The sequence below is a fragment of the Umbelopsis ramanniana genome, assembly GCF_025399195.1.
Source record: "Umbelopsis ramanniana AG unplaced genomic scaffold K450scaffold_6, whole genome shotgun sequence".
Taxonomy (NCBI): Eukaryota; Fungi; Mucoromycota; class Umbelopsidomycetes; order Umbelopsidales; family Umbelopsidaceae; genus Umbelopsis; species Umbelopsis ramanniana.
In genome coordinates, this window is record NW_026252092.1 from 74,099 (window position 1) to 96,745 (window position 22,647).

General features: G+C 42.3%; 11 protein-coding genes across 11 annotated transcripts; 6 read left to right on the top strand and 5 right to left on the bottom strand.

The window, feature by feature from the left end:
* Position 1: 1 nt before the first annotated feature.
* On the bottom strand, positions 2–2,119 carry K450DRAFT_224021 (uncharacterized protein). Its single transcript, XM_051586145.1, has 7 exons — positions 1,750–2,119; positions 1,613–1,683; positions 1,509–1,550; positions 1,308–1,440; positions 1,030–1,244; positions 613–956; positions 2–531 (listed from the first exon to the last, which is right to left on the bottom strand). Exons 1-7 carry the CDS (start codon positions 2,021–2,023, stop codon positions 57–59), a joined length of 1,554 nt encoding a protein of 517 aa, XP_051448064.1. The 5' UTR covers positions 2,024–2,119; the 3' UTR covers positions 2–56.
* A 381-nt stretch (positions 2,120–2,500) lies between these two features.
* Positions 2,501–3,834, top strand: K450DRAFT_224025 (uncharacterized protein). Its single transcript, XM_051586146.1, has 6 exons — positions 2,501–2,557; positions 2,659–2,716; positions 2,792–2,823; positions 2,927–3,201; positions 3,279–3,619; positions 3,699–3,834. Exons 1-6 carry the CDS (start codon positions 2,555–2,557, stop codon positions 3,752–3,754), a joined length of 765 nt encoding a protein of 254 aa, XP_051448065.1. The 5' UTR covers positions 2,501–2,554; the 3' UTR covers positions 3,755–3,834.
* Positions 3,835–5,696, top strand: K450DRAFT_224033 (uncharacterized protein). The gene is made up of 7 exons (XM_051586147.1): positions 3,835–4,133; positions 4,197–4,288; positions 4,355–4,393; positions 4,452–4,548; positions 4,617–4,670; positions 4,732–4,868; positions 4,947–5,696. Exons 1-7 carry the CDS (start codon positions 3,915–3,917, stop codon positions 5,326–5,328), a joined length of 1,020 nt encoding a protein of 339 aa, XP_051448066.1. The 5' UTR covers positions 3,835–3,914; the 3' UTR covers positions 5,329–5,696.
* Positions 5,697–5,700: 4 nt separating this feature from the next.
* K450DRAFT_224036 (uncharacterized protein) lies at positions 5,701–7,547 on the top strand. The gene is made up of 7 exons (XM_051586148.1): positions 5,701–6,133; positions 6,223–6,314; positions 6,395–6,433; positions 6,507–6,603; positions 6,674–6,727; positions 6,793–6,929; positions 7,000–7,547. The coding sequence occupies exons 1-7, from the start codon at positions 5,981–5,983 to the stop codon at positions 7,382–7,384; spliced, it is 957 nt and encodes a 318-aa protein (XP_051448067.1). The 5' UTR covers positions 5,701–5,980; the 3' UTR covers positions 7,385–7,547.
* A 45-nt stretch (positions 7,548–7,592) lies between these two features.
* On the bottom strand, positions 7,593–9,379 carry K450DRAFT_224039 (uncharacterized protein). The gene is made up of 4 exons (XM_051586149.1): positions 9,218–9,379; positions 8,889–9,133; positions 8,767–8,817; positions 7,593–8,675 (listed from the first exon to the last, which is right to left on the bottom strand). Exons 1-4 carry the CDS (start codon positions 9,283–9,285, stop codon positions 7,699–7,701), a joined length of 1,341 nt encoding a protein of 446 aa, XP_051448068.1. The 5' UTR covers positions 9,286–9,379; the 3' UTR covers positions 7,593–7,698.
* Positions 9,198–10,521, top strand: K450DRAFT_224043 (uncharacterized protein). Its single transcript, XM_051586150.1, has 3 exons — positions 9,198–9,516; positions 9,583–9,839; positions 9,955–10,521. Exons 1-3 carry the CDS (start codon positions 9,475–9,477, stop codon positions 10,142–10,144), a joined length of 489 nt encoding a protein of 162 aa, XP_051448069.1. The 5' UTR covers positions 9,198–9,474; the 3' UTR covers positions 10,145–10,521.
* An 840-nt stretch (positions 10,522–11,361) lies between these two features.
* On the bottom strand, positions 11,362–12,867 carry K450DRAFT_224052 (uncharacterized protein). The gene is made up of 5 exons (XM_051586151.1): positions 12,788–12,867; positions 12,539–12,716; positions 11,853–12,477; positions 11,512–11,791; positions 11,362–11,447 (listed from the first exon to the last, which is right to left on the bottom strand). Exons 2-4 carry the CDS (start codon positions 12,612–12,614, stop codon positions 11,605–11,607), a joined length of 888 nt encoding a protein of 295 aa, XP_051448070.1. The 5' UTR covers positions 12,615–12,716; positions 12,788–12,867; the 3' UTR covers positions 11,362–11,447; positions 11,512–11,604.
* K450DRAFT_224054 (uncharacterized protein) lies at positions 12,868–15,736 on the bottom strand. The gene is made up of 10 exons (XM_051586152.1): positions 15,655–15,736; positions 15,414–15,566; positions 15,158–15,331; positions 15,009–15,090; positions 14,668–14,936; positions 14,331–14,598; positions 13,980–14,256; positions 13,419–13,901; positions 13,220–13,352; positions 12,868–13,151 (listed from the first exon to the last, which is right to left on the bottom strand). Exons 3-10 carry the CDS (start codon positions 15,300–15,302, stop codon positions 13,051–13,053), a joined length of 1,758 nt encoding a protein of 585 aa, XP_051448071.1. The 5' UTR covers positions 15,303–15,331; positions 15,414–15,566; positions 15,655–15,736; the 3' UTR covers positions 12,868–13,050.
* A 630-nt stretch (positions 15,737–16,366) lies between these two features.
* On the top strand, positions 16,367–17,717 carry K450DRAFT_224063 (uncharacterized protein). The gene is made up of 8 exons (XM_051586153.1): positions 16,367–16,524; positions 16,615–16,662; positions 16,730–16,761; positions 16,829–16,903; positions 16,974–16,988; positions 17,053–17,151; positions 17,222–17,394; positions 17,459–17,717. The coding sequence occupies exons 1-8, from the start codon at positions 16,428–16,430 to the stop codon at positions 17,511–17,513; spliced, it is 594 nt and encodes a 197-aa protein (XP_051448072.1). The 5' UTR covers positions 16,367–16,427; the 3' UTR covers positions 17,514–17,717.
* Positions 17,718–18,424: 707 nt separating this feature from the next.
* Positions 18,425–20,619, top strand: K450DRAFT_224067 (uncharacterized protein). Its single transcript, XM_051586154.1, has 6 exons — positions 18,425–18,522; positions 18,680–18,811; positions 18,912–19,060; positions 19,141–19,164; positions 19,232–19,748; positions 19,807–20,619. Exons 1-6 carry the CDS (start codon positions 18,459–18,461, stop codon positions 20,445–20,447), a joined length of 1,527 nt encoding a protein of 508 aa, XP_051448073.1. The 5' UTR covers positions 18,425–18,458; the 3' UTR covers positions 20,448–20,619.
* K450DRAFT_224075 (uncharacterized protein) lies at positions 20,541–21,413 on the bottom strand. Its single transcript, XM_051586155.1, has 3 exons — positions 21,094–21,413; positions 20,672–21,023; positions 20,541–20,564 (listed from the first exon to the last, which is right to left on the bottom strand). Exons 1-2 carry the CDS (start codon positions 21,151–21,153, stop codon positions 20,742–20,744), a joined length of 342 nt encoding a protein of 113 aa, XP_051448074.1. The 5' UTR covers positions 21,154–21,413; the 3' UTR covers positions 20,541–20,564; positions 20,672–20,741.
* Positions 21,414–22,647: the final 1,234 nt, after the last annotated feature.

The window sequence follows — 22,647 nt, forward strand, 5'->3', positions numbered from 1 at the left end:
GTATAATGTGACCTTTTTGATTTTTTATTGTTGGGGTTGCAGAATGTACAAATTGCTTATCGAGAAAATACGAGAAATCCATCATCGCCATCGGCTTGATCTTCTTCCCGATCTTCTTCTTCTAATTCGGTATCCAAAGTCTTGACGGGAAGCTCTAAAAGCCGTGCGCCGTTCTTAGCTTTCTTCATGCGAATCCATCGTCCCAAGGTCAATTCTTGGCCGACGCCAAGACTCAAGATGGTTTTCTTTGCTGGTGTAGTAAGAATTTGAAGATCATTAATCACACCGGCAATTGGTATCTGAGCGACTTGAGCAAAGTTTCGGTTGTTCGCGGAAATCTTCCATAGGCGGACGAACCCATCCCATGAACCAGATGCAAAAACGTCAGAATAAGGTAAGGTGGCCAAAGTCGTAATCCAGTAAGGGGTTCCGATGATTCCTTCCGATTCGCTCTCGTGTTCATTGATGCCATGCGCTATTGGATATGTAAAGACGGGTTTTTTACGATTGATATCCCACAGTGAGATCGATCTGTAAAAGTGCATTTAGAACCAGTTAAGGAAAGAGGGGTGTGTCACACTCGTATGGTTCAAAAGAATCCTTCCAACTTACCCGCTGTCTCCGCCAGTTACAAACATGTCTTCATCAACAAGTGCTATGCAGTCAAGGCAACCCTCGGCGTATCGTACAGTTCCAGAACCGTCCTTTTCCTTTACTTGAGCTCCTCCTCTGAAAACCAATTGCGATTCTTCCACAATCTTCCACATACGTGCGGTTTTGTCACGACCACCAACCGTTACACATCGCTCCCGCGCCAAGGTGTCTATATCAGTAATTTGATCTTGGTGACCAAAGAGTGTTTCTATATAAGATCGTTCGTCCACATTCCAAAGTTTTACGGTTCGATCATGCGATGCTGAATACAATTGATTTGCGCCTCTTCGAAATGCGAGACTCTGATTGAAAAGCACATCATGAGCAAAATCACACAAAATGGGAAATATGCTTCGCGGTACAATGAAACCTTACCGAAATACTGTCCTTGTGCTGCTTGAAGGCAACAATGTGTTTGTCTTCTGTAACTGACCATATGTGTATGGCTTTGTCTTTACCACCGCTGGCAAGGTATTGTCCGTCAGAGCTTAATGCCAGACAAAGGATGTGGTCGGTATGGCCATTAAAATTCTTCACACCTTTCCTTGCACCGGGGAAGGTGTGCAACTTTTTCATGGTGAGCGCATCCCCTGCAAATTATGTGTCAGTAACACAAAGGTATTCAACATGCTGTCTTTTAACATTCTACTTACACTTGATGATGGATGCGTCTTTTGATGCTGTGTAAAGGAACTTTCCATTTTCTGTCATAGCTACGCTGGTAACAGCCAGTTGATGACCTTTGCATTGCCGAATGGTTGAAATATCGACTCCAGAAAAGTCAAACTATAAAAGATAAGATTTAACAACGAAACTTTCTAAAGATGATCAAAGTCATAGTGACGGATCCATACCTTGTCGGCAATTCGTCTATGAAGCTTTCCAGTTGTTTCAAACTAAAAGTATGCTTCGTTAGTGGTAGAACAAAAAGAGGAATATCGAATTTCAATGTACTCACTGCATCTTGCTTCAGTCTCTCTGCTATTAAGTCTCTATCTATATCTTCAGCATCGAATCCGCCAATATCCTCTGCAAGTTTTCAGCTTCGTTAGCAACCATACGTTTCGGCCAAGGGGTGAATACGTATTTACTTACCATCTAATCCTTTTTGTATTCCTTCCAGGTATCCTTTGGCAAGTCTTATGCGCTTTTCTGCAGCAGTCTCCTGAATCTCTTCTTCTGATTCGACGTCGCTACCACGCAGTTCCATATCATCGATTCCTCCAGCACCTATTTGATCGTCATTATCAGATTCATCGGCCGCTGCATCCCGGGATCTTTTGTTCCCTGCTGGTTTAGAAGGTCGTTTCTGGTTGCTGAAGCCTGGCTTCTTTCGTTTCCGAGTTGATGCAAAGAAGGAATCGGACATTAGGTTACTAACTAAGCTGGGAGAGTACTCTGAAAAAAAAAAAAAAGTTGGTCTTCAGGCTGAAGGACAAAATTCGCTGTCCCAAGCCACCAGCCGTCACAGATATTTCCACAGACCCTCAATCCAGCCCAGGAGATGAAATAGCTGCAGCAACACTGTAAATCGACTTTGAATAGCTCAGCAGATATGTAAGAAGCGACTACTGATTTATATTAAATTCTAAACAAGTAGTATATTCAAATTAGAAAGTAAAACACCACTTTACTGTCGTAGTCTGCGCAATAGAATACTACCACGAGAGTATAGCGGTGACCTCGTTTGGAAGACAAAAATAAGCATAGACAATCAATTGATATTGACGTCATCATATGAGCCGTGGCCATTTGGTCTGATGTTGCAGTTCAACCTGCAGGCAGCAGTTGTTTCTCCTTACTCACAAAAATATGTCTGCCGTAAGTACTACACTTCCTGTTCCATCTCTTATCAGAGGCAGTAAACAACAAGGCACAACGCCTTCAAAATTGAACGTGAATGGTTGTCATCTGCGTCGCGCTTTACTCCATTTTACTTTGCTTTATTTTTTCCTTCATGACGCGATCTGTCATATCACTAACATTAGTAAACCCCCTCCTCAGGAACGCGACCAGACCGTCTACCTTGCCAAATTGGCTGAACAAGCCGAACGATACGATGGTAAGGTTACATTTCTATTTGCATTTGAGCTTATGTTTTACAATCCTTAATTGACGTTGTCAACACTGTCATCAGAGATGGTCACCTATATGAAGGATGTTGCAAAGGTAAATACTGCAATCAACCCCCTTACTTTGGTGTTATGGGCCCCAATTTATAAAGTCCGTCATCTATTGTATGGAAGAACTAACCTCCTTGATCTGTTGATAGCTTGGTGTCGACCTGACTGTTGAAGAGCGAAACTTGCTTTCCGTCGCTTACAAGAACGTCATTGGTGCCCGCCGTGCTTCTTGGCGCATTGTTTCATCAATTGAGCAAAAGGAAGAGAGCAAGGGTAACGAATCTCACGTTGGCAAGATCAAGTCTTACCGTCAAAAGATTGAAGCCGAGCTCAAGGATGTCTGCTCCGACATCTTGGAGGTCTTGGAAGCCTATTTGATTCCCAACGCACAGGCTGGTGAATCCAGTGTCTTCTACTTCAAGATGTATGTATAGTCTCTTTTTATTACTTGATGGTGTCGATGATTTTTGTTCTGACAACATGGGCGTGTTGGCGTTATAGGAAGGGCGATTACCACCGTTATCTCGCTGAATTTGCTGCTGGAGATGTCCGCAAGGATGCTGCTACCGCTGCTCATGAAGCCTACAAGGCCGCCACTGAAATTGCACAGACAGAATTACCCCCAACCCACCCCATCCGCCTTGGTCTTGCTCTTAACTTCTCTGTCTTCTACTATGAGATTCTTAACTCCCCTGACCGCGCTTGCCATTTGGCCAAGCAGGCCTTCGACGATGCCATTGCTGAGCTTGACACCCTTTCTGAAGAGAGCTACAAGGATTCCACTTTGATCATGCAACTTCTCAGAGACAACTTGACCTTGTGGACTTCCGACCTTCAAGACGGTAAGAAGTTTGATTTGGTGTTGAAAATATGTTTGGATATAGTCATACTAATCCTGCCATCCATTGTTTATGTATTTAGATACCGATGCCAAGGCCGAAGAGCCCAAGGAAGAGGAAGCGGAAGAGTCCAAGTAGATATAGTTTTTATGAAGTGATATGACCTGATTGGCAGATACTATTTTTTTCAGTTTGAAGTAGCTATAATACATGTCAAAAAATAGCTATAAAAAAAGGAGCTGATAACGGAGCGCTATCAGCAAACTTTAAATATCCCACTTTTATAACTGCTATCTAAATGACCGAGTTCAGAGATTGGTTGTTTGTTCTTCATACTTTTTTCTTTCAACCACTTACTTCCACTATGGACCATATCCCTGTTATTGACTTTGGATTGTTTGAATCGGATCCCAAAGCTGTAGCTGCTGCTGTTCGATCGGCATGCGAAAGTATAGGATTCTTGTATCTGACCAATTTCGGTATTCCGCAAGCTGAGGTAGAGCGAGCATTCAGCCTAGTAAGTCTGCCCTCAGAGCTCTAGTAATTGAACTGAAGGCAACTGAACTAACCATACATGTAGTCTGCCGAGTTCTTTAACCAACCTATTGAGGAGAAGAGAAAGGAAGAAATTACTTCAAATAACCTTGGCTACGTTGGCATGCGTAAAGAGATGTAAGTTACACTTTGTTTCGAAAGTTTTGGCCGTTCATATCCCGTTTACTGACGGTACCATCATAGTCTTGACCCCGGTGTACAGAAATATGGAGACACCAAAGAGTAAGGGTGCAATTGAATGATGATCAGTGAAATTAGATATTAATCGGTTGGGTTATAGATGCTTCAATTTCGGAAAGCTGGTCGATGGTGAGCCCATCCAAGTTCTTCCGTCGGTAATAGCAGAAAAAAAGGAGTTTATTGGCAAATTTTCTGTTGTAAGACTCTGTTTGTTGGTTCTCACGAGATAAGACACAACCCCGTATTGACTGGCATCTATGTTTAGGATTGTCACAAGTTATGTGGCAGAATCCTACAAGCCTTTGCAATAGCCATGGAGGTAAGTAGCAGAGAGTGGCGTTTTCAACCTAGCATCACTTACAAATACAGCATGTGTTCAGATCAAAGAGGAAGACGGAGGTATACATTACTTTGAAGATAGACACAAATACACTGAGCGGTGTGGAAGTGTTCTCCGATTCTTGAAGTACCCCAAAGGAGACAACGCCGACCCCACAGAAACTGTGAGAGCCGGGAGGTGAGGTCATGTTTATAGGTTTCGTAAGTCAAAGTAGTGATGATGTACTTAACAGATTTCTCACCGCGTACGAAATAGCCACTCAGATTACGGATCCATCACCTTGTTGTTCCAGAACGGAATTCCAGGACTGGAAGTGCAAGCTAGTCGAACACACTGGATTTCAGCTCCCATTATACCCGGTGCTGTTTTGGTGAACATCGGCGATCAGATGGAATATTGGACTGGCGGACGGTTTAAGTCTACCAAGCACCGCGTTGTTTTCCTTCCCGAGCATGCCCAGTATGATCGTTATTCGATCGCCTACTTCTGCCAGGCCAATGATGAAGTACTTTTGGACGTTATACCAAGCCCGCTTTCGACTGGGGAAAAAGTCAATGCAGACAAGCCGATCATGACTGCTGGTGAATACTTACAAGAGCGACTTGCCCGTACTTACAAGTTCGTTGCGGCAGCATGAGGGAACATTAGGTCTACAGCTTTATAGCCTTTCATTCTTACTTGTAAAGTTGAGGTCTTCCGTCAAAGTTCTTCTGGGAGGAACGATGGACATGCTTGTCATCAATTGAAATGGAACAAGTTAATTTAAACAACGAGAACAAGATAATTTTTTTAATTTTACCAATGAGTCGTAAAAGATTGGGTTACATAAAAGGGGTAATCATATCAAGGATCAATGGTCGTGGTATAAACGTGCATATAATGTACGATGGAAGGGGCCTAGTATAGCTTTCAACGAATTGAAAGAGGGTCAGAACGGTATATAGGATGGCTCAATGGCTCAAGACAATGGTCTCAAGGAAGAACCGCCACTATTGATATCCCGTGCCTTGTTGCGAGCGATCTTCCGATATAGATAACTTTAATTTCTGCAGAAAGTAAGTGCGACATTGATAGATAATGGCAAGATATAGCATATCGTAATGGGTGCGAATTTTAGTAGACCAGTCATTTTGCTGGCTACAATTCCACTTATGTAACCTTAAGATAGCTTCTCTTGTAGAAAGGAAAGATCCGGAACTGGTATCTTGAGAGGACATATAAAGGATGTGTGCGGAGAAGTGACTATGTTCTATTCTTCTTTTTCCATTCGTTTCGAGTGATTGTACAAGATGGAGGAAATTCCTGTTATTGACTTTGGAAAGTTTGATTCCGATCCCGTTGCTGTTGCAGCTGCCATTCGTGAAGCTTGCGAATCTATTGGATTTCTTTTCCTCAAGAATGTGGGGATTCCTCAACCCGAGATCGACGAAATGTTCGAGTTGGTAAGGGTCTCCGAGCCTACGGAATACAAAATCTTTCCATGCTCTCTTTCTTGATGACTTTTAACTCATGTGCCGCAATCCATATGCAGGGAAAAGAATTCTTTGATCAGCCAGTTGAAACCAAAGCTCAATTCGATATTCAGGCTAACAATGTTGGATACAGTGCTCTTCATCGTGAAGTGTAAGTATTGAACATTCAAGACCAGACGTTATCATATTCGGAGATTAACCTCTCGAAACATTTTATGTTACTCATCTCAGCCTTGACCCGGCGACCCAAAAGACTGGTGACAGCAAGGAGTAAGTTTTGAACCGATTGCCTTTGTAGTAAGCATCGGGGTGTTTGGTGGAAATTCTGACAATGGCTTGATAGAGCTTTTAACTTTGGCAAGTGGCTGAACGGTGAAGCTGCTGGCGAAATGCCCGAACCTTTCAAAGCTAAGGAGGATATAACTCGCAAGTTCTCTGAGGTAAGTTTTCGAAAATCTAGCTGTGAACAGCAACACTGTCCTCATATGTTAACGACGCGGTGCCATTTAGGACTGTCACAAGGTTTGCAGCCGGATTCTTCAAGCATTCGCTATTGCCTTAGAAGTATGTAGTATTTCACAGAAAGCCAATGTTAAGAGCGTGTCAGCAATACTAATGCAAATCAACAGATCAAAGAAGAGGATGGAGGCATTCATTACTTCGAAAAGCGACACGATTATGATACTCCTTGCGGAAGTATTCTGAGATTGTTGAAGTATCCCAAGGGTGGCGATACTGATACTGACGAAATCGTCAGAGCCGGAAGGTACGCTTATTGTGAGAGCAAAGGACTTGGCAATATGGCAAATGAGATTGACCGTTCATGCGTCTTATAGTCACTCTGATTATGGCTCGATCACTTTATTGTTTCAGCATGGAATTCCAGGACTGGAGGTACAGGCTAGCCGAACAAACTGGATTTCGGCTCCAGTCATCCCTGGTGCCGTTTTGGTAAACATAGGTGACCAAATGGAATATTGGACTGGCGGTCGATTCAAATCAACCAAGCACCGTGTTGTTTTCCTTCCTGAGCACGCACAAAATGATCGCTATTCCATCGCTTACTTCTGCCACGCGAACGACGAGGTACCTCTCGATGTAATTCCTAGTGTCGTTCTTAAGGACAACCAGATCGGCCAGGATCAACCAATTAAGACTGCTGGCCAGCACTTGAGAGAACGTCTTGAAGAAACATACAAGTTTTCCGAATCGGCTATGTAAATTGAGAAAGAACCATGATTTATCCATGGTTTTATCCGGGTGTATGGAATTGCCTAATGTACTTGTTGTATTCTCCTCCATTATAGAGCATTATTGTCATTTACAACCAATTTTTTAGTAATAGAAACACATGGTTAATAAGATCCAGTGTCTTGAAAGAACTGATATCCTCGCAATGTTTAAGAATAATTTCACAGCTGTTTATTTTGGTGTATTGATACGGATGTCGAACATATATATATATATAGTTTTTGATGGTGACAACAGCGTCGAAAGTATACACAATCAGTATTATCATTTATTTTTATGGAAGATCAGTCCATCAGGAACGTCATTTCAATATCACCATCCATCCGCCTTTCAAAGCTTTCTCGTGACCTGTCAGTAGACTGCACAAAGTCAGTTGTTTCTTGAGAATCCCTCATGGCGAGACCTACGGAAGGCTCTGACGCTCGTCTGCGATCATCCCGCATTCGCAATATGTCTTTGGTCAGCTCCAATTCATAGCCATTAGAAGTGATCGAGCTCAATTTCTCCGTGAATAAGTTTTCAAACAGACCAGCGTAGGATGTAGCTTGGGAATCAGGTAAAGTACTCAAACGTTGTTTAGGTCTTCGGATGGTTTTTGAGGTTCGTTCAGATGAGACCGTAGCAAATATTTCGTCTAACGAACGAGCAAGATTGGCATCGTCGCCAATATCTTGAGACGTGTACGACTTTTGGTTATTTGATGACCATTCATCATTGAAGTAGCTAGCCCCTTCCAATGAAGTCATCGCTGCGGGACGAGGGGATGAGTGTTGAAAATAGTTTCGCCCTTGTGGAACATAAAAGGCGCTATTGCTAAAACCATCGGTAATACTACTGCTTGTGGAGTAAGGCTCTACCGAATTAAGGGATTGTGAAATGGGTGTACGTGGACTGGAAAATCGGTTGTCAATATTTGGCGTGGTTACATTGGATGCGATCGGGCTAAGCTCCTTCCAGCTGGGAAACATGTCTGAGACGCGATGATCTTCTTTGTTCGAACCTGTATCGCTCAAGAGGGACGATGACTCGTTTGTACAGGCAAGGTCCCACTCATAAAAATTTAGACTACTCTCTGTACTTGCTCCTCTGTACATCATTCTACTGCTCATGGGAGATCCATAAATGTTCGGTGATGTTGTAAGAAAGGAATGCGACAGGGCACATTTGTTGCCAAATTTACAAGATCCCTTCAGGTAGTACTTGCAAACGGTTGTCGATGCATGGTCTGGATTGCTGCTGTGTAAAAAAGGGCAATTTGCGCCTATTGTACAATTGGTATCAGTGAAAGCACGTTTGACAGGTATACGGAAATTCCATGGAAATGAAAATTGAATATGGAAAGAAATTAGTACCTGCTGTGCAAGCATCGTTCCTATAAAATTTACATGGTATATTTGCCGTTCCTGTAGGTTGTCATCATCGTTACTGCAAGAGTGACAGGATCATGAAAATCAGCGTTTTCTATGGGTTATACCTCTACTTTGTCTTGGAGAATGGTCCAACGACTCCTCTGTACTTTGAATAGCGTAACTTTTTGCCTTTCTTAGGATAGGAGTTCGTGCTTGGGATGTGACTGGAGAGCTGGAAATGGACAGCTCAGCCATTGGGTTGATCGTATGGTAGGTTGCTACCATGGTAGGCGAAGATGAAGATGAATAATGAGGAAGCAATGCTCTATGTGAGGGTCCTATGAATGAACCGTATGCAGTCGATTGTGTCCTTGAAAAAGAAAGGAGATGAGTTGAAACCTTGTTACTACCTCAGTTTTTCAGTGGTAAAATAACGGGAGAAACAAGGATGAACCTTTCAGTAGCTTGAGGACTCAACCCAAGAAGATTTTTTAAGCGATGTTCTGTAGACAGCATTTTCATTGAGTGTTATGTGTTTGATTAATTTTATGTTTATGTGAAGTAGGGAAGACGATTCTCCTGACGTTAGGGCGATCAGAAGTGATTGTTCAGTGGAAATTTTGTCTCCTCGTCCCTCAGGTGATCATCCCCTCCATTCGCCCCTTTTGTTTCTTCTGTATCTGCTAGAGAAAAATAGCCCCAAGTAATATAATGGACCACGGACACGGCGATATGGATATGTGTAAAATGAATGTAAGCCCATCCCTACAGAAGTGGACATATCATCGATATATATTTGATACCTTCTTCTCTTCGCAGATGCTTTTTAATTGGGATGTAGAAAATGTCTGCATTGTATTTGAATGGTGGCGGATAAAGTCTCCGTTCGGGTTGTTACTGTCCTGTTTTATTATCGCCGGTGTAGCCGCAGGTTATGAATTCCTTCGACACGCATCACGAGAATACGACGATGAGATCGTTGCTGCAAACAAGAAGAAGGATGCCAGTCGGCGATTGGAGGATGAACATGCTGAAAACGACGGTCTCTTGAGCACATCAGCTTCAGCGCTGACTAGGTATGGCTCTCAGAAAAATAGGGGGAGGAGACGTGATACGCATTCTGAAATCGCTGATCCCCTTAGTGCGTGTTACCTGCATATTCTAACAATGATGCTTACTTTTACATCGTAGTATATCACAGCAGCAGAAAGTCACACGTTCGATCATCTATGCTGTTCTAGTCGGTATCTCCTTTTGGCTAATGCTCGTGTTCATGACTTATAATGGCTTCCTCATGATCAGCGTAGTCGTTGGAGCTGGCTTGGGCCACTATGCATTCGGTGGCAACCTTCCTACAGATCGCGGAATACAGTGCCACTGATGAATATTTATCCGTTTTGCTATATATCCATGCCCAACGTGTACTGTGAAGAGGTATCCCAATTACATTACCTCATCGCCATTTTGTATCGCTTGAAAAATCGATTGCTTCTCTCCCCTCTCTTTTCATCACTAGTCGCTTTCCCATATGTGTAGTGATTTGTGCTTTTTAAGGATATTGTATTAAATAATGACTTCCTTTTGCTGCTCGGCTCATGCAAATGCTAATAATGATACATGATATATTACAGGGCGCAGGGTGAAGGCAAAAGTGGCAGAGAGTAGACAGGATCACAGTTTCATTATCATGTGGCTTGTAGTGGCATTGATGAATCTCGAGCGTTATCCATCACCAACTCTCCTTGCAACATTTCATCTCTGCATATAACATAAGTTCATTAGGTGATGAAATTTTAGTGGTTTGAAAAGCAAGCTAAAATCAGAATATACTCTACCTTTCGTCAATACAGCGCTGTATCTGTTGAATGGAAGCAATAGCTTTTTGCTTATTATCTTCCAAATGTTCAACTAGTTTGTTATGATGATCTTGCCAAAATTCAGCTTGCTTTTGTTGTACATGTGCTTTACAATGAAGTTAGTTATAATCACTCTTTTCGAGATGAGCAATGCTATAGCTATACCTGCGAAATTCTCTACAGCCGATGTCAAGTTATCATCAACTATAGTCTTCTCTCCTGTGGCCAGATAACAAAGTTCGCGATCTAAACAAAGTAATGAATACCGTATTCTTACAAATTCGACAATAAGCAATATGTTCATACTCAGATTTCCCTGCTTCTCTTTTGACGTTGTGTACAGCTCGTTGATTGTGCCTTCCATTTCCAATTTGGCTCGGGCTAGAAATAGGCAGATGAAGTCAGCATGATACCAAAACGGCCGTCAATTTGTTTGCAACATGGCCGAACCTTCAAGTTTGAGAGCTTGTATTTCTCTCAAGATAGACGATAAATCCTATATAATGCATTAGTCAACGAGGAACGTGCGGATTGGCGATTCTCGCATTAAATATACTTGCCTTGCTCGTGTTAAAATTTAAATGACGACGGATCTCTTGTATAGTGAGGCTAGTATCTGATGTTCTTCTGAAGATCAATAGGTCAGTACATCTTATAACTTAAGGCCAGTCGTCAATTCTTAGCTCGGACTTACTTCAATTGCGATTGGTCCGCTTCTGCCTCAGATGTCGCCTCTGTTGCTTTTTGAAAATTAGTAGCTATCAGCCGGCATTGATCTTTGATCTCCTTCCAAAGAAGTATCTCATCGTCATGAACGATCTCTTTGTTCTTGATGAATTGGACATCAGTATGAAGTCTACTTGTGCCTGAAAGATAAATAATATCTACTCACTCGTTGAAGTTGCTGGCTGATCTTGAGACCTAAGAGATCAATTTGAAGGTGAAGGTCACCAACTGTTTGGAGTCGTTCATCCTGGAAAATGGGTTAGCAGATATCAGGTATGTATTTCACCAAATTTTTCATTACCATCTGTTCATTGATATCGGTCACCATCACAGGAAATTCAGCATTGATGACTCCATGCTCCTGTTTCAATTCCATCGCAGCCTGTTGTAACATTTCTACCTTTTTATGGTATCTTTGTTTCTGCGCCTTGGATAAAATATTTTTTCTATCGTCTCGGTCAACATTTCGCTTTCAATTTATGTTACAATAGAAAGAGGGCCACTTACAGTACCATGCGCTGTACTTCATTATCTGGGTAATTCGTAGCTATTTTTGTCTTAATTTGTCGAACAAGGTCATCAGCCTGGTACTTGTATTCCTGTTCCTTTTTGACATTCTCCTCCACCCGCGCTTCCCGTTCCTCACACAAGTGTTCTAATTCTTGGACCTTTTTTGAGAAGATGCCTTCTTCTTTAGAGTCACTCTCGGTATATATAGTGTTTGAGTGAACTTTTTCATGGAGATTGTCGAGGTACTTTGTGATTTGATCCAATATCATGTTTGAGTCCACAGTAGAACTTCGTAGTAAAGTCATTATTGGTACTGATATTCCAGAGAGATCTTCAGTGTCGTGTCCTCCCTTCAATTTCTCGGTCATGAGTGTTTCTATCTTGGCAGTCAGTTGCTTAATCGCAATAGAGGCTTTAACATCTGGTGAGGTGTAGGTTGTTGTTTCGCTCAATCCAGTATCACGAACGGTTCGTCTGGTTCGTGAATTCAATTTATCAAGCAGAGAGGTATACTCCTTCTGCTTCAGAGAATATATTCTTAGCTGGTTCTTTAGCTTTTTAACTACCAATTCTTGTTGTCGTCGGTCTTCGCATTGCTTTCGAACAGTAGCAATTTGCGACTCTAAAACATATGTACGGTAAGCTTCTTATTCTCAGCATAAAAGTGGTAGCTGTAATGTTACCTAGAAATGCAATTCTTTCGATCGCTTCGTTATTTTTGTGCTGCCAATGGGTGTAGTCATTCATGAGCGTTGTCATTCTGAACACTGCAGTGGCGCGACGAAGTCGCGTTGCTTCAAAAATTATGGAAAAGCGGGGACAGTCACACGCGTCATTCACTGTAGAGCTTGCAATGCACGACTGTATAAACAGTTGGTTGATGATTATGAAGCAACGAAAAAGAGAGGAGGTAGAGAAGACAAAGAGCTTACGGAAAAAAGAACAAGGAAAACCAGAGAAAGAGGTAGGTAGACAGGGCAGGTAAATTCCTAATTACCAAAGAAAAAAGGGATACTAGCAAATCTGGTACTCATTATGCAGAGTGGTAGGTAAAAACTGCCTATCTATATACCATAGGCTCTTCATGAGCCAATCGTAAGTATAAATGTGTGTTCTCAAGAGAATCAAAACAGAAAAGAATCACGAAGAATGAATAGTAATTCCCATATTACAGTTGCAACGTCCATTCGTTACTTTACGGTCCAATGGGTTCATAACTCCAAATTCTTGCTCGGTTATCACCAGAACCAGTTGCGAACAGATGTCTTCCAGCGGGACTTGTGGCAACGGATATGACTGAAGCGACGTCAAATGTTAGGAGAAGGACAAAAAATGGGGTAGTTTAGTGCTCTTCCAAAACTCACCTGAATTCCTATGTCCCTTCAACACAAATTGTATGTTGCCTGTGCGTGGATCCCAGAATTGAACTGCACGATCTTTCGATCCGGAGACAACCCAATTGCCGTCTGCTGTACATGCGACTGACAAAACAAAGTCCTGCAATGCAATCACATGAGGACATAATTTCAAAAACCAGTGACAAAAAAATATCAAATCGCTAACCTTGTGGCCAGTAAGAGTTTGTTTGCAAGGATTCTTGCGGTCTCGATCAGCAGAAAAGCCACGACCCTCACTAACACCTAGCTGCCAGAGCTTGAGGGTCTTGTCCAAGCTTCCACTTACGATGGTCTTTCCATCGGGCATAAATGCAACAGAGTATACACTATCTTTGTGTCCTTCGAGGCGTTCAAGTAAGTGACCTGTCTGGACATCCCAGACACGAACAATTTTGTCCAAACTGCCAGCAGCGACATATCGGCTGTCAGGTGAGATAGCTACTGAAGTAACTCCAGGGTCTTTTTGGTCATTTTCATTGATACGGAGTGTGTGAAGACAAGTGGCATCAGCCATACTCCAAATTCGAGCAGTGCGATCTCCAGATCCAGAAACGATGATACGGCCATCACGACTAAAGTCGAGCGAATAGATATCTTGTTCGTGTCCCGTAAGAACATTGCGAATGCGTCTCTTGCTGATGTCCCAAATCTAAATCGACCAGTATCGTTAATGTTTTATCCTGTTCAAAGCGCTCGTGGGGGTCATTCGGTAAAAAGCTTTACATACTCTGATTTGCTTATCTTCAGCTCCTGTAGCCAAAAATTTTCCATCCGGGCTAAAGCAGACGGAGCGAATATAAAGATCACCATCTTTGCTAACCGATTCGTCTTGCAATACGCACATCCTTGTCGACGTAGTGACATCGTAAATATGGGTTTGTCGATTGCATCCAGCAGCTAAATAGCGGCCGTCTGGACTGAACTTGACACAGCAAACAACGCTAGTGTGATCCAATGTATGCACCAAATCAACTTTCAGATACCTGGGAATCTTAGGATTAAACCTGAAAGAGATTGCTTGTATTAAAATCTATGCAATGAAGTTTTAATGTTGTCGAATCTCTTTGGTACAACTTACACCGCGAGCCAGTCAGAGCCTTCCGTCTTCATGTTTGGTGGAACATTATCAGGATCCAAATCGGTAAAGCCACCTCCTGTGGCAGCCGCTGGTATTGGCTGCTTTGGTGTTGATACTGGACGACCAGGGGTGGGAGCAGTTGGGAGAGGGGCAGGGCCAGTCTGTGCCACAGGTTTTCGCTTGTTAGCGCCTTGATCTGTCGGCAAAGGTGCGGCTTGCGAGTTTGGAGTTCCAGGACCACCGCTCCGTGACGGTGGGTAAGGATATCCTGTGAAATCCATACAAAAGTCATTTAGTGTTGAATACCTTGGTGATCTACAAATAAGTGATACACTACCTTGCGACTGTGGTGGGGGATAATGCCCACCGTGAGGAGGTGGTGGCTGGTCGCTCATTTGAGGTGGAGCAACTAGACCCGGTTGACTTGTGCTTGCTCCTGAACCGCCGCTGGCGTTCATAATACCGCCAAACAAATTTGATTGAGGACCAATGTTAGGAGGTGGAGGTTGTGGATGCTGAGCGCTATGAGCGGATGAAGTCATCGGCGCATGTCCGGAGCGAGCTTGTTCCAACTGTTGTCTTAGCCTAGCAATTTCCTCTTCATACCTATAAAAAGGGAAGAATGAGATATTGTGCACTAGTCAAAAGTATAAATTCATGCAAAGCAATAAAACGTACTGTTGTTTTACAGTCTTTTGCGTTCTCTCCATATCGAACAAACTCTGTTGAAATGCGTTCATTTCCTGTATCTGGCCATTTACTGTCGGACAGGTTTATCATTATTAGTCTGGTATGATACCATCAACCGGTCAACAAGCACGCCTTACTCTTATGCTCGAGATCGTCACGCTGAGATTTGCAGATCATAGCTTCTTGGCTAAGTTGATCAAATTCTGCTCGAATGGCTTCCAAGAGCTCGACAATGCGACTTTGTGCAGCAGGCACCATTGGACGGTGATTATACACAGACATATGAATTAATAGGCGCGTGGACTGTTAGGCTACTGATAGTTATGATCTAGTCAGAACAACGTAATGTAACAAGTCACTGCAACAAACCAATCTGGAGAAAAAAAAAATTACCTTTAACCTATATATACTGCGAAAGTTCTGATAAAAATGTTGTCAATTGATTCGGAAGACAACCAGAAGAAATTGAGAAGGCGAGGTGACAGGTATACGGGCTATCGATGTTTCAGAATGATACGCGTCGCCAAGACTATTTTCCCTGTAATACTAACAGAACATTGAGTAAGTTCGTTATAACGAGCCAAATGTGAATCACAATGAGTTTTAGAGCTTTAAATTACTAGCGGTAGATTACCTTTAGGTGGGCTGAATGCAATGAATTACAGGTTACAGCTGACACAAGCAATAAAAAAAAAAATGACACACTGAGCAAAGCCGACTAGCGGACATTTAAGTCCTCGCTTTGCCCCTTGGGGTCTTTTGACGCACACACACGCAGACCATAACACACAAACACGCTGATACGCATGCTTCTTTGATATTTCCAATACTAGCCGTGATAACATAAATTTTAAATGGTTCAATGTAAACATGCTCTAGCTTTGCTTGAGAATGTGCATTTGTTAAGACGCTATGATAGAACTCAAGTTGTTCTTATCGGCCGAAACTTATCCAAGCTATATAGACCTTGTTAGTACATGTCCAGTATTTGATTGATCCTTTGTAGTCACCAATATAACCATACTCCTAAGATCATCTTTGTTCGTACTTCATACCTGACCTGCCCTGTCACCAGCCCACATATTGTCGTCTCACCAAACGATCAACATGCATGCTTTCTTTTTTTTCTGTTAACAACAGTCAGACTTGGCCATTCTGCCGTTGGCAATGCAGATCATCTTGAACAATAAACAAATACGGAAGTGGCGTAGTTTAGTATGAAGTGCGAAAATATACAACCTCGCACAAGAAGGTAACTCGTTCATCGTCAGCGGGCTCAAGCGATGTCAGACAACACTGCTTTGCGCCACTTATCGCCACATCTTTATTCCAAATCGGTGACGGGGCTTTAACTGGCAAAAACTGAACATTATGCGGTTTGACGTTTTTCAATAGGTGACGCCTAAGATGTCCAATATGAAACGAGTTCAAAAAGAGATCCTAGCAATAGAGCAAGACAAAGAAGCCCATATTGAAGTCATATTACCAGAAGACGGGAGTATGAGTAAGTAGATCTCAATGGAGCGGCCATGACGCATCACCCGCTCAGTGTTTAAATCGTTAATCGGATCATGGAACCATAATTTCCACGTAGACCATATGACGGCCAAAATATCTGGCCCAGTCAACACTCCATACGAAGGTATTTAACTGACTGGTTATTATCATGATTACTGCATACGCTGATAGCTTGTGCGTTATCTCCACAGGCGGGCTTTTCACGGTCGATGTTTCTGTGCCTGTAAATATCTCCTGTATAGAATTGACATCCAGCGAAAGTATCTTCAACTGACGCAATCTATCTCTAGCCAGAGTACCCGTTCTTGCCACCAAAAATGAAGTTTGTCAGCCGAGTGTATCATCCCAATATATCATCTCAGACTGTATGTATCCCTAGATTATACTGTTAATCTACATATGACGCCATAGATCTAACCTCCTAATTACCAACAGGGCGCTATATGCCTCGTAAGCAACACGGTTCATGACATGAAAATCATTGCAAACACTCATTTTCAACCCATGTCATTAGGATATCCTTAAAGATAAATGGACTCCGGTACTGACCCTAAAATCAGCTCTGATATCTCTTCAAAGTCTTTTGTCCACTCCTGAACCTGATGATCCTCAGGTACTGCGAAGATACTTATATTTTTTTTATTACGCCTTCATCTCTGACACTATTACCATCATCTCATTAGGATGCACAAGTGGCTGCGCACTATAAAAGGGATAAAGAAGATTTCGAACAGACGGCAAAATACTGGACGGAAGTCTATGCGAACCCCAATGCTGAAGTACTCCCAGATGGCGTCAAACCAGAAGCTTTAGCACGGCTAGTTGACATGGGATTCGGACGGTCAAACGCTATCAAGTAAGGAAACAGAAAGAATATGCAGAATATACGCTTGTGACTCACCATTGTTATACTTGACCAGTGCATTGGCGGAATTTAAAGGAGACGAACAAGCCGCAGTTGAAAGCTTACTGTAGAAAGAGGCGCTAGATCAACGATGCGTACATTTCTTCTTTATTGCAGTGCAAAGTTCAGTTTAGGAATAGAAGAAGAAAAGATGGAAAGGCTCTTCAAAACGTTTGATTGTTTTGCATTCCAATTTTATTTTATTTTTTTAAAAAACAGCTCCTAGCAAAGTAAAGTATTTCCAATTGAATTTTGCCAGAGCACGACTAGCAATGCATTACATAGACGTTTGTTATCACCTGTATCGCACATCCCTAATGCATACATGCTCAAAAAACACAGCGGAGTAACTGAGCAATCAGCATACCGCGGCACATGTTCAATCTAGAACATCGCCTGTGCACCTATTATGAGTTGAGAGAGGATGGTCACTACTGAGAAAGTACACCCACCACAGTCCTATTTTTATTACAGATTAGAAGGGAGAAAGGGGATGACTTATTGCCTTAACTACATATCTTATCAATGTATGATTATCGCTACGGTCAGTTCTTTGAATTGGCGTGTGCCACCAAGCAGACAATATAAATACTGTGGTTGAGCCCAACAATGACTCTCATTTCAAAATTATAAGACTTTTTGAAAATTTCCTTGTGACATACTGTTGCTCACGGTAGCGCATGACGGGAAAAGTAATTCCCAGAATATACCCCAACTACGCATTAGTCAGTTGGAATGAGTTGATTAAAATTGCAGACTGCAGGGAGGATTCAGGTTTCATTTTGAGAAATACCAAAGGCTAAGCTGTATTGGCTACGGACTACAATCAAGAAAAGGTCTTTTCTTTACAACAATGGTAATAGGCTTCGCACTCATAATTACTATTCTGGGGGTGCGGTGTTCAATGGAAAATCTTTTAGGCCCAACTGATTCAATTTTATATAAAAAAGTTGAATCAGAAAGTTCTCACTTGTTCCGTTCCTATTCTCTTTCGCTTTTTCGAAAACAGTTTCTGAATGACAGAATACAAGCCTTTGCCATGGAGGCAGCTTTTGATTATTTGTATTTGTCGTTTTTCAGGTGAGTACTGCGGATTCACTTTTTGTTGAAATGAAAGCTCATTACACAATTCTCTAATTCAACCTTGACCAACCTTCACTCATACTTATATGTACACATATAATTTTTATACATCATCCTCATAATTTAAAACTCTATATTCATTCGGAATGAACAGAGCCAATCTGTTTTACTATAATATTTCCCTACGTTGTGTTCCTTGTCCGTGATTTTGGTATACCGGAAGAGAGAGCTGGGTACTCTGTAGGATGGATTGCAAGCTCGTTCGCACTTGCTCAATTTTGTACAGGTAAGAGAGATTCTATAGTGGCCTATTACTTTTCGTCAGCAATGAATGAAATAATTAGGTTTCCTAACCGTTCCATGTCATGTGATTCCCGCTTTTGTAGGCATACCTTGGGGCATGCTCTCGGATCGTATTGGTCGACGACCTGTAATCTTATTCGGAATGACTGGTACCATGATCAGTATATTTTTGTTTGGCCTTAGCAAGTCTTTCGCCTGGGCCATCATTTCCCGTGCGTTATGTGGAGTCCTGGTAAGATTCGCAATTTCTGTGGAACCAAGTGCTATATCAAAAAGTGACTCACACTTTTTTTTTTTTTCTTTAATCGATAGAATGGAAATAATGGTGTCTTAAAGGTAACATATGAGCTAATACACCCCGCATTTGTGCCAGAAAGATGCTAACATGCGCTATATCGTACAGTCTATGATCGCCGAGCTGACTATTGACGTTTCGGAAGCCGATCGTGCACAAGCGTTTGCCTTACTTCCCTTCATGTTTGGACTTGGGTCAGTCATTGGCCCAGTCCTTGGTGGCTTTTTAGCAGATCCTGTGAAGAACTATCCAACTGTATTTGGTAATTTGGGCTGGATCACTGAATTTTTGACTACGTATCGCTATTTCTTGCCATCCTTTATCGCATCCTGCATCTGCTTCTGTGGGTGGATCTTTGGAATGCTGTTTTTAGAGGAGACCCTTATGGGTAAACGCCCTCAAGACAAGAAAAAGAAACAAGATGAAGAACAGAGGCTTTTGTCTCAGGGTGAAGCCAATTATTCGACTTTTCCTAACGGCAAGAAGCATTCACCAACGTGCTCGCCAACCCCGACCATTCATGAATCGGAACGCAAACCCACCTTCAGAGAAGCTATCACTCAGCCTGTCATATTGGCGTCGACTGCCTTTGGATGTATTGCCTTACACGGAGTGTTCTATGATGGTAAGGTCTCTCATGCATGGTAAAAATTGTAATGTTTCCTCTAACATCCACTGTTTAGAACTGTATTCTTTATGGCTATCGACCTCTAGAAACAATGGAGGAATGGGCTTTATTTCAAAGGAGATCGGTGCTTCTCTTGCAGTTGCCGGTTTCATGACTTTGATTGTGCAACTATTTATCTGGCCACGACTAGCTGGCAAATTTGGCATCTTGAGATTGTTCCAACTCTGTTTGCCTTGCTTTGCTGCTGTTGACTTCTTGCAAGGATTTGTTCGCTACCTGTATCATGTTCCTAATTTCAATGGCGTATACGAAACTAAACAATGGGTCTGGGTTGGTCTAATCGCCTGTCTTATTCTCAAGACTATATGCTCCACTATTGCCTTTACCTCTATGATGGTCATTGTGAGCGACTCTTCACCTCGAATGGATACTCTAGGAGCAGTCAATGGATTTTCTCAATGCGTTTCTAGTGGATGCCGTGCTATAGGGCCAGCAATTTGCGGTATCTTATGGGACTATTCCAATCACGCCACATGGATTCCTAAGAAAGTTCGCCCCCATGTTTCTTTCGGGGTTCTCTCCATGCTTGCTTTGATTACTTTCGCAGCCAGCTTGCGCATTAAACCAAGTCACAGGTACCCGAAAGTGGTCGACCTAGTGGACGAAGAGCAAGAGGAAACTACAACAAGAATATAAATGCACTTTTACATTATCATTTCCCAATCACTAGCAGCTCATTCACTTTCTAAAGTTAGACATTTTGCACACTTAACCTCACTTTCAAACATCTTGCGTCATCTATTGCATGCTTAACTATAACAAAGTATTAATAAACTGAAACTATCGGCTTATTCCCACATACAACCAATCCACATAGGAGACGGAATTGTAAATTCGCGCGTTTAATTGTGATACATTACATGGATTGAAAATTATACATATTTGAAAAAGTACACTGTAATTGACGGTATTGCTGCTCATAGCCTCGCTTTACATTATGACACACTTCTCTGCTTCAGGCTGTCTTGGAGAGCACCAGGTGGGCTTTGGTGGCTCAGGCTGATAATATATTATGATCAATTTTAGCATCTTTCTATTATAAACACCGTCCTTTTGAATCACCCTTACCTTCTCTTCGACTACTTCCACCGGTGGTAGTGGAGGCGGCGGAGGTAGAGCACCTGGTTCCGCTGGTGGGCCATTGGAATAGAAGTAAAATTTGTACTCTGGCGGTAAGACTGGGAGAGCAGGTGTTGGCGGCGGCGGTGGCGGCTGTTACGCATTTATCAAATCGTTAGCGTTTACAGACAAAGTCAACATGATATACATTCACTGATTTTACTTCTTCTGGAGGAGGTGGGGGAGGTGGAGGACTCGACTTGAAGTTGCAAAATTCGCACATGGCGAGGAAAGGGAAGTAAGGAAGAGTGGGGGCAATAGGCTTGATCAAAATTTATACTTTGTCAGCTGTACAACTTCGATTGTTTTCGGTCGATCCCTGAGTATCCTTGTCTAATCCTGACTTGTAGCATATCGCCAACGTCATGTCATAGCTCTATGCTGTTCATTCACTCCCAAGCTAGGAGTTGTATTCTATGAAGAAGTTTATTTAACCTTATTATGAGTATTTCTTACTTGTAATAAAATGGTCGAAAGCACGGGCATTTATCAAAATAGATTTATTTTGCCAAATTTCCCTTATTCTATCATTGCCGCTTTCGGACCACAACAAAAACAATGGTTATCAAACACAAAGTGCTCACACTCCAGGTTCACTATTCGTCTTTTTTGCTAAAAAAATGTCTCAGTCAAGCTCACCAAACTATTGCTATTCCCACTCGGTTTTCTACCGACATAGCTGGTGCCCTGAATGTTTCAGGCTATCTGGTCGATTGCGAACATGGCGTTGTACCACCCAGGTCTTCAAGCTAGTCACAAACTCAAATTCATAAAGATGTTGTCGCAATAGGATGTAAGTATAGCTGCATCATCTTGATGGAATATCGAGCAACTGCTAGGTGGTGTTCCATGTACAGACGGTGTTCCACGTACAGACAGCGAGTTACAAGTTCCTTTCAGCATATACTAATTGCCTACCCTTTTTTTTTTACACTTAGAATGTTAAAACACGCACACACACACACACACACACACACATTTATTTTTCATCTGTCAAAAAATCGTATATTCGTAATCAGTAAAATAATGACTCGCCTCTTGGATGGATCATAATAATGACCAATGTAAATATGATCAGTGTCAATTTTGTTCAAATCAATACATGTTCAAATTTTTCAATATAACAGTATAGTCTATGTTTTAATGGAAGTTGAGAGCATGGGGTGGCCACCAGTTGTTCTGGTTCCCAGGGTGGGGTAGTGCTTTCTCGGTGCCTGGGATGATAGGCAACGGTGTATCAAATTGCTCTGTGACTGCCTGTGGAATTTTCCAGCGTTTTGTGCAAGTCGCGTCCATTTCACGCGTAGTGCGCAAAGTTTCCAAGTTACGTTTTTTGGCCAGCCTCTTATTTACAAAATTGAGATCCGGCAGTGGTTTGTTCGACAGGCACTTGCTTTGCTATTGTATTTTCGTGGAATAGATATGAATCCACAAATCTCTTCAAGCCCAACCCCTAAAAAGGTTGCATTCTCACCAGTTCGGCTGGGTCCATCGAATGCTCAATCTCGACCTGGTACGCCACCATCCAACGGAAAAACTGGCACACCGAGGAGCATTTTGAAAGCGACATGTTCTCCAGTTAAATACAATCCAGAAAACGAAATTTCCGTTGTGTTGGATAGCAGCAGCGCCGTTTCCATAGCCAACAGTGACGGGTCAACTACCAGCTTGGACATCTATATTCAAAGACTGTTAGTGGCCAGGGAAGACGACAGAC